The following is a 15,142-nucleotide window of genomic DNA, read 5'->3' as shown; positions in this document are numbered from 1 at the left end:
AAAGGCTGACTGAAACATTCTTTTATAGCACTTTCCATAAAATTTTATGGTTCTTTTTTGCAGTAAGTGTGCCTTTCCTACACATCTAAAGTTTCTATATGTTTCCAATATATTTGAAATTTACATATGTTTGAAAATATTACTGATCTAGACAGATGAAACCATCATGGGAACTACAAAACAATAAAAATAAATCACTAGAAGCATCATATAAATATACATTATATGTATATGTATAAAGACATGCATATATATGTGGGGTTTATATTTGTAGCCTTCAATCTGGGGAAATAAATCAGTCTTTTGGGGAACAGAATGAAGTTGTGAAGAAAAAAATATTGTTAACGTGAGTAAATACCAAGATTATCCATTGGACAATGACTCTTCGGAGTCATTATCTATAAGACAAGCTAAAAACAAACATGCACACCCCTAACCCAGACAAATTTATTTTTCCTAAAAAATAACTATGTCTCAAAGTCTAATATAGTGATTTTGGTGGGGCAAGGAATCTATATTCAACCATACAAATGATGTGCTGACTTTGTCAGTGTATAAGCCAGTGGAATGCCTGGTGCAACTGTGCTCTGTCCAGCTGATTCAGAAGCCCTCTAATAATGCTGGGGAGGGTAGAACACCCAAACAGAAGTCTAAGAATGACTTCCAGTGAAAGCTGTTGTCGTTTTGAAAGGTGATGAAGTAGAACATATAGGAAGCACTCTGGTAGCTGTCCAGGAAGGAAGAAAAGTCTGGTTTAGACAATTTGCCTTATAAGGCAGGTAGTTTATTCACTAATCCGTTCCAGACCATAGGAGTTCAAGAGATTTTTTTAATCTTTGTTTTCAGAGGCCTCAGTTTAGACATGTGAGAACAGGATATAGACCAGATCTTAGAGATGGACATCTTTCTCATTAAAATAATCTTTAAAAAAATCAAGATATATTAAATATACAGATAAAACATATACTTTGTTGAGCTATTCAAGTAAATAAAAACAAATAATGTCATACTAGAAAAAAATTAGTTGGCCATAAATATGTACCTTTCTTTTACTGTATATATGTGGGAAGACAAACAGGAAGAGGATTTCAGTGGGGTTTTTTGAGTGGAAGAACATTATTCTCTCATTGAGACAGTTTCTTTGTACTTCCTTTTAGATGAGTGGAATTTTCCCTGTATTGTTAGGTGTTGATCACTCATACTTACCTTGGTGGTCTGATATTGTTTGAACAGCCTAAGAGAATATGAAAATATGTGTCCCCATATTTCTCAAAGCAAATGAAGTAACTGGAAAAGTAAAGTAATCCAGAATTCCATTATACTTTTCCTCATTTGTTTCATTTCAGTAAACAAAAAGGTTTTTTTACACTTGCATATTGAAACAAATGGCACACTATAAGTTAAATGCAGCTGGTACACTCTGGGGGAAAAAATGGAGCTCATAATCCACTTAAGCAGGGAAGTCTTTCAAGAATAAATCAAAATAACATTTAGAAAGCTCTTGTGGGAGAAAAAAATGGCAATGGAAGAAACCACCATTTACATTATAGTGGGTGGGAACCCACAAAACTAAATTATTTATGGCATGAGAGCACTCAATAGAAACATGATTCTAGGGCAAATGTGACTACTTGTGCCATGGAAAATCTTTCACTTCAGTGGATAAAAAGAAAAAAAATTGGCCCTTCTTCCCAGCAGAGACAGGAAATGAAGAGAAAGGCCAAGAATAGACATATTTGTAGTCTAAAGAACATGCACTGGTCCCTTGTTGATAGACAGTGTTCATTTCATTTAAAGATAATGTACCACTTATTATAGTACCTCACTGATGAGTTATTGTTACTATAAGAGTTTGTATTACTTTCATTCGAAATCCAGCTCTTAGAAAGTGACTAAGATTGTTATTTTTATTTTATATGGAGGAATTTTAGCACAGAGAAAGAAATTATCAGCTCACAGTACACCACCTGTTTCAATCATTCTTGCAATGACAATAGTTCCTACACTAGTTCCCACTGCAGTGTAAATCTGCTGCAAAAGAAAGGCCCTTTCCAAAAAAGCTTACAGTCCATGTAAGCAACATGGATAAAAGGAGTTTTCTCTCTTTTATTGATGTGAAAGTGATATGGAGAGGGATGAAGAGAATTTAACTGCAAATAGCTACTAAACACAACCTGATGGGTAATCTGTAAATACTGGTTAAATTTAAACAAGATAAAATCATTGGCATGTCCACAAACCTAGGATCTGCTGAGGTCACCAAGATTTGTCCTACAGTGAACCTGACACACAAATAACTGATTTCAAGATCAGGACCTGCAAGGCCAAGACCACACAGTTCTTTGTTAGGAGTAGATGATGATAAAAGAGCTTATGATCTATATTTTAGTGTAATCATAACACTGCCCTCTCCCTAATTTTATCACTCCCAAGGAGAGTGTAAAAGAACCTACATAGTGCATGCCAGGTTCTTGCTTCATTGCAAGATGAAATTCCACATGCTTTTCCATTTTTCCACATATACCCGTACCTCTGAGAGAAACAGTAAGGTGTGCTTTTTAAAACAGTCCTCCTTTTCCTCTGACTTTTCATGGACCATTTCATCATAATGTCAGCCAAGTCAAAGGTCAACTCAAGTAAATCTTATTTGTTTACTGACATGAAGGCTTTATACTCTGATACATTACTAAGGTAAATAAATAAATTCAAATTATTAACTATACAAAATTCAGTCTCTTGAGCAGCCAACAAAATTTTGTTGCTAACCAGATTGCAGCAGATAAAAGTGCAAGTATTTATATACTTAACTAATGCTTGGATTAATCCCGATTTGATATAGATTTGTAAACTATGTAGAATGAACTGCCTCCTGCCCTTACCCACTCTCTCTGTGGATTACAGGGAGAACCCACATAAATATTTTAGGTGATTACTTAGTTTTGAGATGGCTGAAGGCAAAGTTAATCCCATGCTAATTTATTGACATTTCCAATTGGTTAAGGGACATCTGTGGAGTTCAAGAGTTTTCAGTGTAATCCAATTTGTCCAGAATAATATTTGTTGGAATTACTGATTATAAACAGTTGTTAGATTAAACACATTAAATTGATTTTCATAATCACTAGCAATAGTGATTGCTTTGCTACTAGACACATTTACCAAATACATTTCTTTGTAATAATATTTTCTATTTTTCACCATTACTTGATTTTGCCTTCTCTACTGTGGCTCCTTGCTTACCTTGATGTTAGTCTGCCTCATCTATAGCCCTGGGCAAGGTTTTTCTGCCTCAGTTGCTGATTCCTGTCCAGCAGCACCAGTGTTACACTGCGCTTTTTGACAAACTGGTTGATCTCAATTGAAACAGTCCTCTAAAACCTGTATCAGATGCTTCAGTATCTGCTTCATGTTTAAAGCTGTTTACCTTATTTCATTGCCAATATAGACAGCAGAAATAGAAACCAGTCCTAGTCAGACTGACCTCACAGTTATTCTTTCTAGAAGGGAGCTGAGAGTGAGGTTGTGGAGTGAAAGCACTCTGTGTCCTCCCTGCTTGCACCTGTCCCTTACAGAGGCTGCAGTAAAGTGGATCTCTCAAAGGGCTGTCGGGAAGGGGAGTGGCTTTTCCTACTGTACTGGGTGCCAATGCCCACGTGCTGGCAGCAGGGGCTGTGAGGCAGCCTCTGTGAGGAAACGCCGCCGGGGCTGCCTCATATAGGACACAGCTGGTTCCAACCAGCTCCAGCCGACCCACCACAGGGTACAGTGTGAGGAGTGAGGGGAAAAGTGAGAGAAACAGTGCTGCAGGCACCAAGATCAGAGAAGAGGAGGGAAGGAGGCACTGGAACAGATAGAACCCTACAGCCTGTGGGAAAGACCACGGTGGAGCAGATATTTTCCACAGAGGACCCCATGCTGGAGCAGGTGATGTCCAAAAGTAGGCTGCAGCCTATGGAGAGCCCATGTGGAGCAGTCTTATCTGCAGCCTGTGGGAAAGAACCATGCTGGAGAAAGAGCATGAGAAAGAAGGAGAGGCAAAGAGTTGTGCACTGTCCACAACCCCATTCCTCATTCCCCTGCACGGCTCGGGGGGGAGATAGAAGAGTCAGGAGTAAAGCTGACCCTGGGAAAAAGGGGAGGTACGGGTGAAAGGTCTTTTTGGTTTTGTTTCTGTTTCTCACCATCCTATGCTGTTATTAATTGGCAGTAAATAAGGCTGTTTTACTCATGACAGTAACTGATGAGTGATCTCCCTGTCTTTATCTTGACCACAAGCTTTTTCATCATATTTTCTCCCCATTCTGATGACGAGGGGCAGTGAGAGAGTGGCTGGGTGGGCGTCTGGCAGCCAGACAGGGTCAACCCACCACACATGCTCCCTGACATACTGAATTGCCAAGTCCAGTGACTTCAGGTGCCACAAAAAGGGAACATTGGAACTGTTTCTTGACTCTCACTTTCCTGCTTAAAAAAGTTATGCTGCTAAACAGTTTTTTCATCAGCTTTAACATAAACCCCAAATGTTTACCATTGACTTATTCCTTAAATGGAGCATGGCTCCAAGTATGCTATATATAATTGAGTCCAAAGGAGAGAGAGATCCTTCTACATGTCATATATTTGTATCCATTAAAATTAGAGGTGAACTACTGAATATTTTCTGTTTCTTATGCACTTTAAGACTGTTGAAAATCTCATCATTTTTTATTAATATTTTTCTACTTGAAAGTGCTCACAAAAGTTATCTCTATCCTTTTTGGTAGTAGGAACTGTGGTCATACGACCCAGTTGTCATGAAGCAAACTAAGATGTGAACTTACAGTGAACATGAAAAGTGGTAAAAATCTGCTTGCATTTATCATATGGGAGCTAACATAGTGTAAGTTCACACACCTTAGGTCTTTTAGCCATTTCCTAAACATTACATATGCTTTCCACTTACCATATTTGCTTCTTTCATTCCATCAGTTGCTTAGAAGAAAGTATGCACAGATCACCTTCTGATGAACAGAGAAAGAGTATAAGAGACTCATTCTTACCTATTTTTCTCGTGAATTTTTAGGATTTCATGTGTCTGTTGTAGCAGTTGTTTTTCTAGCTTGTACGTTGACAGTGAATTTTCCAGTAGCTGAATTTCAAGTCTGGATGTTTGATTTAGCACCTTAGAGATAAATTAAAAACATTAATGTTTATATTGTCCTTGTCGTTTTGTCATAGAAGCGTAATAAAATCATTTCATTCTGATTCAATGATTTTCAAAAAGTGTTTCTAAATCCTTTTTTAACCTCAGCTGCTCAGCTGGTGCAAATGAACTCAATCAAGCTACACTGATATATACCAGCTGATGTTCTGGCAACCTGTTTACTGTAGAATAATACTAGACCAGCAGAAAAAGGCAAGGTGACTGCCAAATAAGCTTCATTTCAATGGAAAGAACAAGAGGCTTGCCTCAAACATGCATTCCTCCAAAGCATGCTTAAACCAGAAAAGTTCAGGAGTACTTGGACTGAAGTCAAAGTGTTGCCTCTGCTGTTTTGTAAATAGAGCTCCTACTTTAGCTTTCCCCTGAGTTCTCTCTTCTGCAGTGTTGGCAGATGACTGGTGTCTGCATATATGATCACTATTTGTACTCTTGCAAAGACTTTTAAGATGAACACTGTGATCCTAAACATTGCTTTATACAATTCCCTTTCACTTTAGTGGTGGTCTGTATCAGCAGCACAAGTTTCAAAAAGTACATCAGACCAAAAGAAGACTTAACTAGATGAAAGAGAATAGATTCTAACAAAAATAGTTCAGAAGCAGAAATAGCAGAATGTTTTCAAGAGTGAAAGCAATAATATTAAGTAATGTTAGTTGATTTTTTTGGGTTATTGTCATTCATTACATGGAGTCTGAAGGAGTGTGTAAGTAGTTTTTGTGGATGTGTGTGCACACAACACCTGAGATGCAATCACTTCTGAAAAATTATGTCTCTTTAATAGAATCTATCAGACCTTTCTTGGAAGGATATTAATCATCGTCATCACAGGATTTTAAATAACATTTTCTCATGCATAGATTCATAGAATAGTTTGAGTTGAATAGGACTTTAAAGGTCATCCAGTCCAATCCCTCTAGAATAAGCAAGGACATCAACTAGATCAGGTTTCTCAGACCCCATTCAATGTGACCTTGAACATTTCCAGGGATGGAGTGCCCATCAGCTCTCTGGGCAACCTGTTCCAGTATTTCATCATCCTCACAGTAAAAACCTTCTTTCTTTAATCTAAATCCACCATCCTTCAGTTTAAAACCCTTGTTCTGTCACAACAGCCCCTGTTAAATAATTTGTCCCCGTCTTTCTTGGAGGCCCCTTAAAGCACTAGAAGTCTGCAGTAAGATTTCCCTAGAGCTTTCTCTTCTCCAGGCTGAACAATTCCAACTCTCTCAGCCTGTCTTCATAGTCCAGATGCTCCAGTCCTCTCATCATCTTCACTGCCCTCCTCTGGACCCACTCCAAGAGGTCCATGTCTTTCCTTTGCGGAGGACCCCATAGCATTCCTGGCAGGAATTTGTTACACAACATAAAGCGATGAGAATGGCTCTCAAGCTCAGTTCAGTGCCTTATATTTGTTTGAAATCATTGACATTCACAGAGCAACACGAGTTGTCCTTTCTCAAGAGTACAGAGGTTGAAAAATTTGAAAATCATCAGTATGGAGCTGTTATGTTTTTCAAGATGGGTACAATCCTGGAAGTGCCAAGACACATCACAGAAGGACCTTGCAGAAATTGAAAGTGTATTATGAAGATTGGTAAAGAATAAGAAGTCCAGAAAGAACAAACAGATTTCCAAAGAAGATATCTCTGTGAAGCAGCCTACAAAATGTCAGTAGAGCTTCAGGTAGAGAGGAAAGCCTAAAGGGAATCTGTGGGTTTTTAGATGGATCAGGGATTGAGAGGGCTTACTGAGAAATAAGGAGATGGTGGCTCTATCATCAGTCCTTCAGATTGCTCCTTGCTCTGGCATGAACACTGCTTATTACAAGCATGAGAATATGACATGCCTTTCTCATAATAGCTACAGACCTTGGTCACTCAGCCATGCAGCTGGCTGCCTCCATCACTTCAAGAGCAGTCGTTTTTCACTTTCTTGAGCCACCTGCACCACTCTTTTCTGATTGATGATAGAGCCAGGGACTACAGGGACTTTCTAATGCTGCTGAAACAAGGTACATAGAATATGCCATCACTGAGCTGAAAGTCACTGCAAGTACTGCAAGAAGGAAGAGCCACAAGCTGGTATCTTGAACATCCTTTAAGTTCTCCATCAATAGGGATAAAAAGAGGAAATGATCCACACCTCCATGCAGTTGTCAGTGATAACTCTACCTTGAAGTGAATCCTCAAAGGAAAAGTGTCCCTTACCTGCTAAAAGGGGGAAACCATGAATGAGTACTCAACATACAAACCTACAGAGTCCTTTCTGGATATAAGAAGAGTTCCTATGCTTCCTTTACTGAATATATGATACTACAGTTAGTAGGTATTCACCATTTTTTTTCATAATCAATATACTATGTTTAAGGAACTATGGTAATTTGAGATCACAGTGCTTATAAGTGAATATTGATCCAAGATGTAGCAGAAGAGGTGCAGAGAACATGTGTAAGACATGTCTGTTTTTCATAATTACTGTTATTTCTCAGTGTACTTTAATGTGAATGCATTAAAAATTGGTAATGATATTATAAAGATAAGCAGGGACATTAAAACAGAAAATACAATCTTTCAAGAAGAATATATGCTAGAAGAACAAAAAATAACTGCAATACTTTAATTCCCCTATTTTAAATGAACAGTGAAAGCAGTGCAGCTGGTAACACACTATATGCTACAAAAATCATTAGGAAATCAGCAAAAATAAGGACAAAAAATATGCACCTTAAAACGATAAAAGCACTCAAAAAGCAAAAAGTACCTATCTTTGCAATAGGCCCAGAGTTAAACTGTATTCAGTGTTTTGACAGTGATATGCATAACTTCAATCATAACAGTGATTTTAGTGCTAGGAATCACGTGGAAATGGTTCTTTAAATTCATGTGATGTTATACAATTTTACAGTAAAAAAAATACACAGTGTTTTATAAAGAAGCTGATGCTTGTCCCTCTCCACAGTTTAAAAGCTGCAAACATAGTCTACATTTCAAATGGCTGGAAACAACTTGCAGAAAATAAACAAACCTTTTTGGAATAGTAAAGAGACAAACAACAATGAAGATCAAAGGCTCTGATTTAGCCTGAAGGTCATTATTTAGCTTGACACTTGTATCATTCACAGTTGGTAGTTGCACTGTTTATTGAAAGTCTAATGGTGATTTAGTTTCCCGGACAGTCCTGCCTTTCTTACACACACAGAGCTAAATATCACTAACCAAATGAAATCAAAAGAAAAACACATAACAAGGGTCAATTATCACTGCTGTTGCTACCAAGAAACAGAGTGTGTAATGTTTCTTGGAGTCCTGTGTTGGAATGTTTTGTGTGGTGATGGATTAGAAAGGAAAGAGGATGGGAAACCTTCTCTGTAATTAACAGCTTTTACAAAACCATTCTGGGAACATACCTGGGTTTCAACATCCGTAAGTTTTCTTGTCTGCTCTGCTGTCTGGCTGAGGAGGCTGGTACCTATCTCGAGCATGGTGGCAGTGTGATTCTGCACAGCATTCTGCTGCAGCTGCACCATCTCTGATTTCATGTTTTCCACAATGTAGTTCTCAAGCTGTAAAAGAGAAAAGGTTGTAACTGTAGTATTTTTACCTGTTCAGGCATTCTGGTGATGTCAGGGTGCATAGCTGGCATTCTTGCCAAAAGCAGAAATTCTAATATTTTCAGAGAGAGTCCAAGTTTCATTTGACCCTATGACTGTTGGGATAGGGACCTGACTATACGCTCCTTTCAGTCCCAGAGTCCCAATGTTTTTCCAAGTGTCACGGCCTGCTGGCATGAGCTGGAGCACGCCCTGCCTGACTCCATCTGTGTCAAGGTTGCAGTGGGCATTTGTCATGGACATGTCACAGCAGCTCCAAAATGAACCCCTAAAAGAGCAAAACACACCACAGGGAAACACCAAGCCCTACCTGAACATCATAACTTACATGTAAGTCCTTCCTAGAAGAGATCCTACCATATCCTACCTCTCCCAGTTTGTTATGCCTGTCTCACAGTCATTCAGCAACGTGATTTTTATTTGGTAAGATCATCACAAAGATTTTCACAAACTCAGCAATGAACACAGCTTAGTTTATCTGTAAAGGAATGAAGACACTGTCATGACAATAAAAGAAATATAGAAAAATTATAGAAAGCTGGTTTGCTCCTTTGCTTTTGTTGTCTTGATATTTGGCTTGTGTTGGCAATCTGTTGAACAGAATCTGAACTAGGACTCTCTAAATAAACTGAGTACCCCAGAGAGGGACACTTTTTGTTGCAGTTTGTTTTAGTTAACATAGGCAGGATTGTTGCCTTCTAGCTGATGGGGTTCTTGCCCTGTCACAGCAGACCATAAACCTAGAACTAGTAAACAGGAAGATGAGATTGTTTCTTACACAAACATTGTTCTGGCTTGATGTGCTCCAAAAAGTATTAACATAAAGGAAGGTGGCCCAGAATATAATTTTCAATACGTCCCACTGAAATCAGCTGGACTACAGCCAGTTTACACCCAGTGAAGATTTGGTCCTCGTTTTCATTTGGTTGCCGAACATGGTTTTTTGTGGTTAGCTGATTCCAGACTTCAGCAACCACTGTTTTGCCTAACACATTTAATCACATTAGGCCTGCTTCTGTAGCAGTAAGTGTATTTTACTATGAAAGATAAGCTGCACAACTAAATAGTAGGGACCAGATGGAGTTGATTTAAAGACTGAAAAAAGGACCAGAAGTCAGATATACAGTGTGATTAATAAGAAGGGCTGCTTTTATCTTATCTATAGGCATACCTGTGCCTAGAGGTCAGTATTTTTAGATGTTCTAATGAGCCACTTCAGTTGAGCTCACAAAATATTTATTACAAGTTTGATCATTTTTGGGCACCTACTAGTTTTGTAAACACTTTTACAAAGAAAGAACACTGCCACAATGTAAAATATTTTCTGCATAAGACAATTGTTGACGTTTTATTTGTCTGTTTGTTTGTTTACTCCAGTTTGAAGAAGCAATACCCAGGATGATCAAAACTAAAGTGGATATCCTACAATTCCAGATAACAAAAAACTTTGATTGAATTGTCAGGTAACCGCTATGAGATGGAAACTTGCAGAGTGTTTTAAGAGGTTGGTAAAATTTATTTTCAAATACTCTGATAAATATATAAATGAGATTTAACAGCCAAGGAAAACTGTTCCAAAGTAATGTCTCAATGGATGTCACCATTTTCCACTCTCAGTGTAACTTTAGTACTCTGATTTAGCTAATAGCTGTGAGACAAGTGTTATAGATATTGAGCTAGTTCAAGGGAGATTTTGCATATCTATAACATTTCTATACCATGCTAAACTATATTCAGAAGTATTTTGCCTATATATCTCTTTCTCATAAGATAATGCATTTTTAGACACCCTTTGCTTCTTGTTTTCTAACCAGTAATGATTTTAATTTTTTTTATCCCTCGAATGCAAATAAGCCCTATGAATGAGCCCAAAAAACTGGATGGTTGTCCTTTACCATATTCAGGTCCAGAATAAGGAAGTTGATTCTGGAACATCTGAACAAGAATTTTGAATTTCCCCCACAAATTTCACTTCCTAAAGAAACAGGGCTCTCCAGTCACGGTACTGCTCCTGATGAGTTACCAACACACACATTTCCTGACATCCAATGTCTTTTGCTTTCAGATAGGAACATAGCATGGCTGCGATGTGGCTGTTCCTTGCTTGATTTGTTAGTCTGCAGCTTTCTGAAACTGTCTTGCTGTACATGGGCCACATTGTGCATGTGTGTAATGAATGCCTGTGAAAACCCATGCAAAAATGTGGTAACTACATTTATTACACATCAGAAATTAGATATTTTACGTATCAATAAAAAAGCCCACAGATAGGACATTTATATTTCTAAGTATTTTTTTTGTCTATTACTTTGCTCACATTACAGAAAGGTTTGCAATGGAAAGATCTCATTGTGATTGTGTGGAGCTACAGCAGTTTTGACTAGCAAGAACAAGGCATAGATTGAGGCATATTGGATAACTTCTTCATTTAATTATTGCAATCTAACACAGTCCCCATAGTATCCAGTTTTGGGCAATTGCCCTTGGTTATTCACCCCTAAAACAGTCTCAGGTTGAATCTGAGACTGACTCATTATAACAACAAAACTGACTTTCCTGTTTCAGAATTACTCATTAAATGCTTTTGTAAATATTTGGTGTTCAGTATATGGCCACAATAGTTTCTGTGAGCACATCTCTGAAGTATCAAGAGTTATTCATTCAGGCAAAGAAGGGTTGAACAAGGGCTAAAATAATGTAGAGATGCTGTGACATTAATTCCCCTTATTTCATTCACCCGCTTCTTTTAGTTTGCTCAGTAGATTTATTGATTGCAATACTGGCCCTGGTAAAATAATGGGAAAATTCCCATTGAGTTCAGTAGGCCAAAATTTCACCTATTATTTTTATTGCAGGAAGCCAATATTTACCAGGTTCATTATGACCAAGCACAGAGTTTCTTCTGAAGCTTTCCCTTCTTTGCAGGCATTATATTAAGTGTACTGAAGGGAGCTTTCTTTGTGGTTAGTTAAGAGCAATAGGATCTATCTAACAGGTGAAAAAAGGATCCTTGCAGGGTGGTCTCAAAGAAAATGTGACAAGCAGAAACCTACTCACAGAAGTAAATTCAAGAACATTTAGGGGTTTAAGCCATTTTTAAGACCCCTTCATCCTATAAGTAAATTAAATTCAGTTTGTTCAGACACTCTGAATTAAACATTAAATTTATAATGCATGACAAAATACTCTTTTCAGTGAATCTACTTTTCACATTTGGATTTTCAAATCCTTATGTTACTGTATCTACTTATTTCAGGTACTTTTGTTTTTTGCAAAAGCAAAACAGAATTCTTTTCTACATTCTTTTCCCCCCATCTTACCACTCCCACTATAGGGCTTTCGATAGTACATTGACATCCTTGTTATTAATTTGGCTGCATCTGCTTTCAGTAAGACTCATTATATCGCATGGGAGTTTTGGGTAATGTGGAATTACCAGTGGGATACATAAGAACATTATAACATTCTCAGAAATAAAACTGTCAGAAGTTTCAGTGTTATTGGTTAATAAACATTCCAGAGGATTATACATTAAAAGTATCTAGCTTTTTATGGACAATGTTTATTGAATAGTCTTCATAGAAACCACCCAAACACTAATAGAACTATTAAAATGGAAACTGTAACTTAGGGTCTAAGTAAATGATAAGGGTCTGTGGCAGATGGCTGATAAATAAAATATGAGCTTTTTCTTTTACTTTGATCAAATGATGTTGGTCCCAGGTTGTTAAGAACTGCTATGATATCCAGATGATGTGAAGTTTTCATCCAGTCCCTTAGAACAAGAATGTAAGTTAAAGTAACAACAGACTGTTCTCCCTCTCCTACCATAGGCTGCACATCATTCCAAATTTTGGCAGGACAACCATCAGTGTTATTTTGTAAGAGCATTTTTGTGTATTCTTGCTTTGCATACATGAATATATACTAGTAATGCTATATCACAACACAATCACTGAAAGTTCAATTCCTCTTTCTTTGTTTTTCTGTTCAAGGGAGGGTCATACCTCTCCACACTGACAAACTGCCCTGGGGAGTGAGATATAAAATTGACATTTGATGTAATTTGTATTTTATAAATGAAACAGCCCTATTGGGAATAACACATAGAATACCACAGAATTTCTTTGACCTTTGTAGAAGCAAAAAGGGGTTGGGAAGGACTTTATCACTGAGAAAAAAGATTTTATTTGTGTATTGAAAAAGCCATCACTGCATTTATTGAAAAATATAATATATTCTACAAACTATTTGTCAATGAGAAAGGTTGATAAATAAAAATTTACAATGATGCAGCCTTCTCATATTGCAGATCCAATGAGCAGAAAACAAGCAGAATATATCTTTCCACTATTTCTGACTGTATGTGATCATTGTGAATCAGGGAAAATCAACATGGATGGCACATAAAGGTAATGGATAATGCACAAATGTTAAAACACTAATCTGCACCACATTTGAAACAACCTTGCCTGGTTATCTACATTAAGATGATACAGGAGGTATGCTGATAATTTCAGTAAAGTTATGAAATCAGCCTTGTTAAGCTAAAGTGTAAACTTTAAGTGACTGTGACACGAACTGGGCTCATGGAAAGGCGTGTTGGGATATGTGGTATATGAGGCTTTCACAAATAAATCTTTGGTTATGAAATATGCTAGTTATGAAATATATTGGTTATGAAATACATTTGTGAGTTTCAATTCTAAGAGGAACCAGAAAAGTAATCCAGCAACTCTATATGTAGTCAAACAAACATTTTTGAGGAAAGCTTGCTATAGAAACTATGTATTTTCTTTTTCATTTTTTTAATAATTCAATATACCTAGATTTCTAACCTTAAGTCAGCAAGAAAATAAACCTGTTAGCTTTTCATTTGTACATTCATAATAGTAATTATTTTCATAATTCTTTATGAATCATTATTCAATAATTATTCTGTACTTGTTTTTTCAGTTTTATAGGTTTCTGTAATATTGCAGGTCACCATTTTGATTTCTTACTTAGATGTCTTTATCATGGCTAGGCTTCGCGAACGAAGATTTGGGAATTTGGGAGTTGTCTTTATATCTTCACCCTAAATAACAATACTGTAGGTTTCCAAATTCTGTTCCTGACAGAGAAACAAACAACGACTTGCAGAGCGTGTATATCTTCCTGAACCACCTCATGCTGAAACAAAGATATGCATTTCTGAACTAAAACATTGGATTGTTTTTTCCAAACCAAATGTTCCAAACACATCAAAGATAATTTTCCTTTAATCCTTGAATCCTTGAAGGTCTGAATCTTCGGCATTTTGTATGTTTACTGTCTGGAAAAGCATAATTAAATAGATGCAATTTCACTGTGACCAGTGAAACCACAGCTGCACTGTCCTCACGCAACAACCAAACACTGATTCAGCCCCAGCTCACTGATACTGAGATTAACAATTCAGTTGACTTCCAATATACTAATGACACTTGTCCTCATGGTGGTTGAGCTTGGTTTTGTAGCAACCTTCAATGAAATAGAAGTGTGCTATGAATGTAGAAAAATCTTTCAGCTAGTTAAAAAAAATTAAAGAAAAGAATACACCTCCCCCCCCCAAGAAACCAAAAAGGTTTAGCTCTTCGGATTTTGTCAGAAGAAATCAAGGATAACAGATGTAAGAAATTATTCCAAAACACATGAGGTAATCTTTCTGCTGTATTCAGCATCAGTATAGTGTCTGTAGCAGTTTTGTTTCCAATTCTGAATGTTGCAATTCAGGAAAGAGGTACATTATTTGGGAAAGTGTAAGGAAGACAAAGAGTGGTTATAAACCTAGAAAACTGAAAGATTTAGAAATGTTTAGCTTACTAAGAAGACTAGCAAGAAAATAACTTACTAGAAGGACGTAAAACTGCAAAGTGAAACTGAATAACCTGTCTTCCACATCCATGAACCTTCAGTAAGTGAAGTTTATTTTTACATACTAGGTGAAAAGTTTTCTAACAGTTCAGGTAATAAAATACTGATAGGGATTCTTCTTTGGGCAAACTGTGAAAATTCCATTGCTGTGGAGGATGAGTAAAGAATACTTTAGGTAAAGATCAGGTCAATTATATAGTATTTTACAGTTCTTTTTAGTTGTATTTTTTTCATTTTTCTCAGAATTTTTTATCACTTTGCTTCAGATCTAATTCATGGGCTGATTATTTGGAATCAAACTCTATAGTCAAATCTCCTTTTAGCTGAGTAAAGGTTTAGAAAACTCATCTCCTAATGAAAATTTTAGAAGAAAGTCAATAAAAAGAGGATTCTCCTGAATTAAAACCACAAAAATAATAAAAAAAAAACCTACC

The 15,142-nt window shown here is 37.0% G+C and overlaps 1 protein-coding gene across 2 annotated transcripts in view; it reads right to left on the bottom strand.

Annotated features, from left to right (window-relative positions):
• Window positions 1–15,142, bottom strand: part of ANGPT1 (angiopoietin 1) — a 159,333-nt gene that overhangs the window by 84,055 nt on the left and 60,136 nt on the right. For both annotated transcript variants that reach the window (XM_027692530.1, XM_027692531.1), the window contains exons 2-3: window positions 8,610–8,765; window positions 5,040–5,161 (exon numbers count right to left, since the gene is read on the bottom strand). In XM_027692530.1, coding sequence (XP_027548331.1) covers window positions 5,040–5,161; window positions 8,610–8,765 — 278 coding nt within the window. The remainder of the gene's footprint in view (window positions 1–5,039; window positions 5,162–8,609; window positions 8,766–15,142) is intronic.

Source organism: Neopelma chrysocephalum, unplaced genomic scaffold, assembly GCF_003984885.1.
Source record: "Neopelma chrysocephalum unplaced genomic scaffold, ASM398488v2 Primary Assembly neopelma1_86, whole genome shotgun sequence".
Lineage (NCBI taxonomy): Eukaryota > Metazoa > Chordata > Aves > Passeriformes > Pipridae > Neopelma > Neopelma chrysocephalum.
Note: the sequence above shows the minus strand (reverse complement) of the source record. Positions and strands in the feature narration are given on the sequence as shown.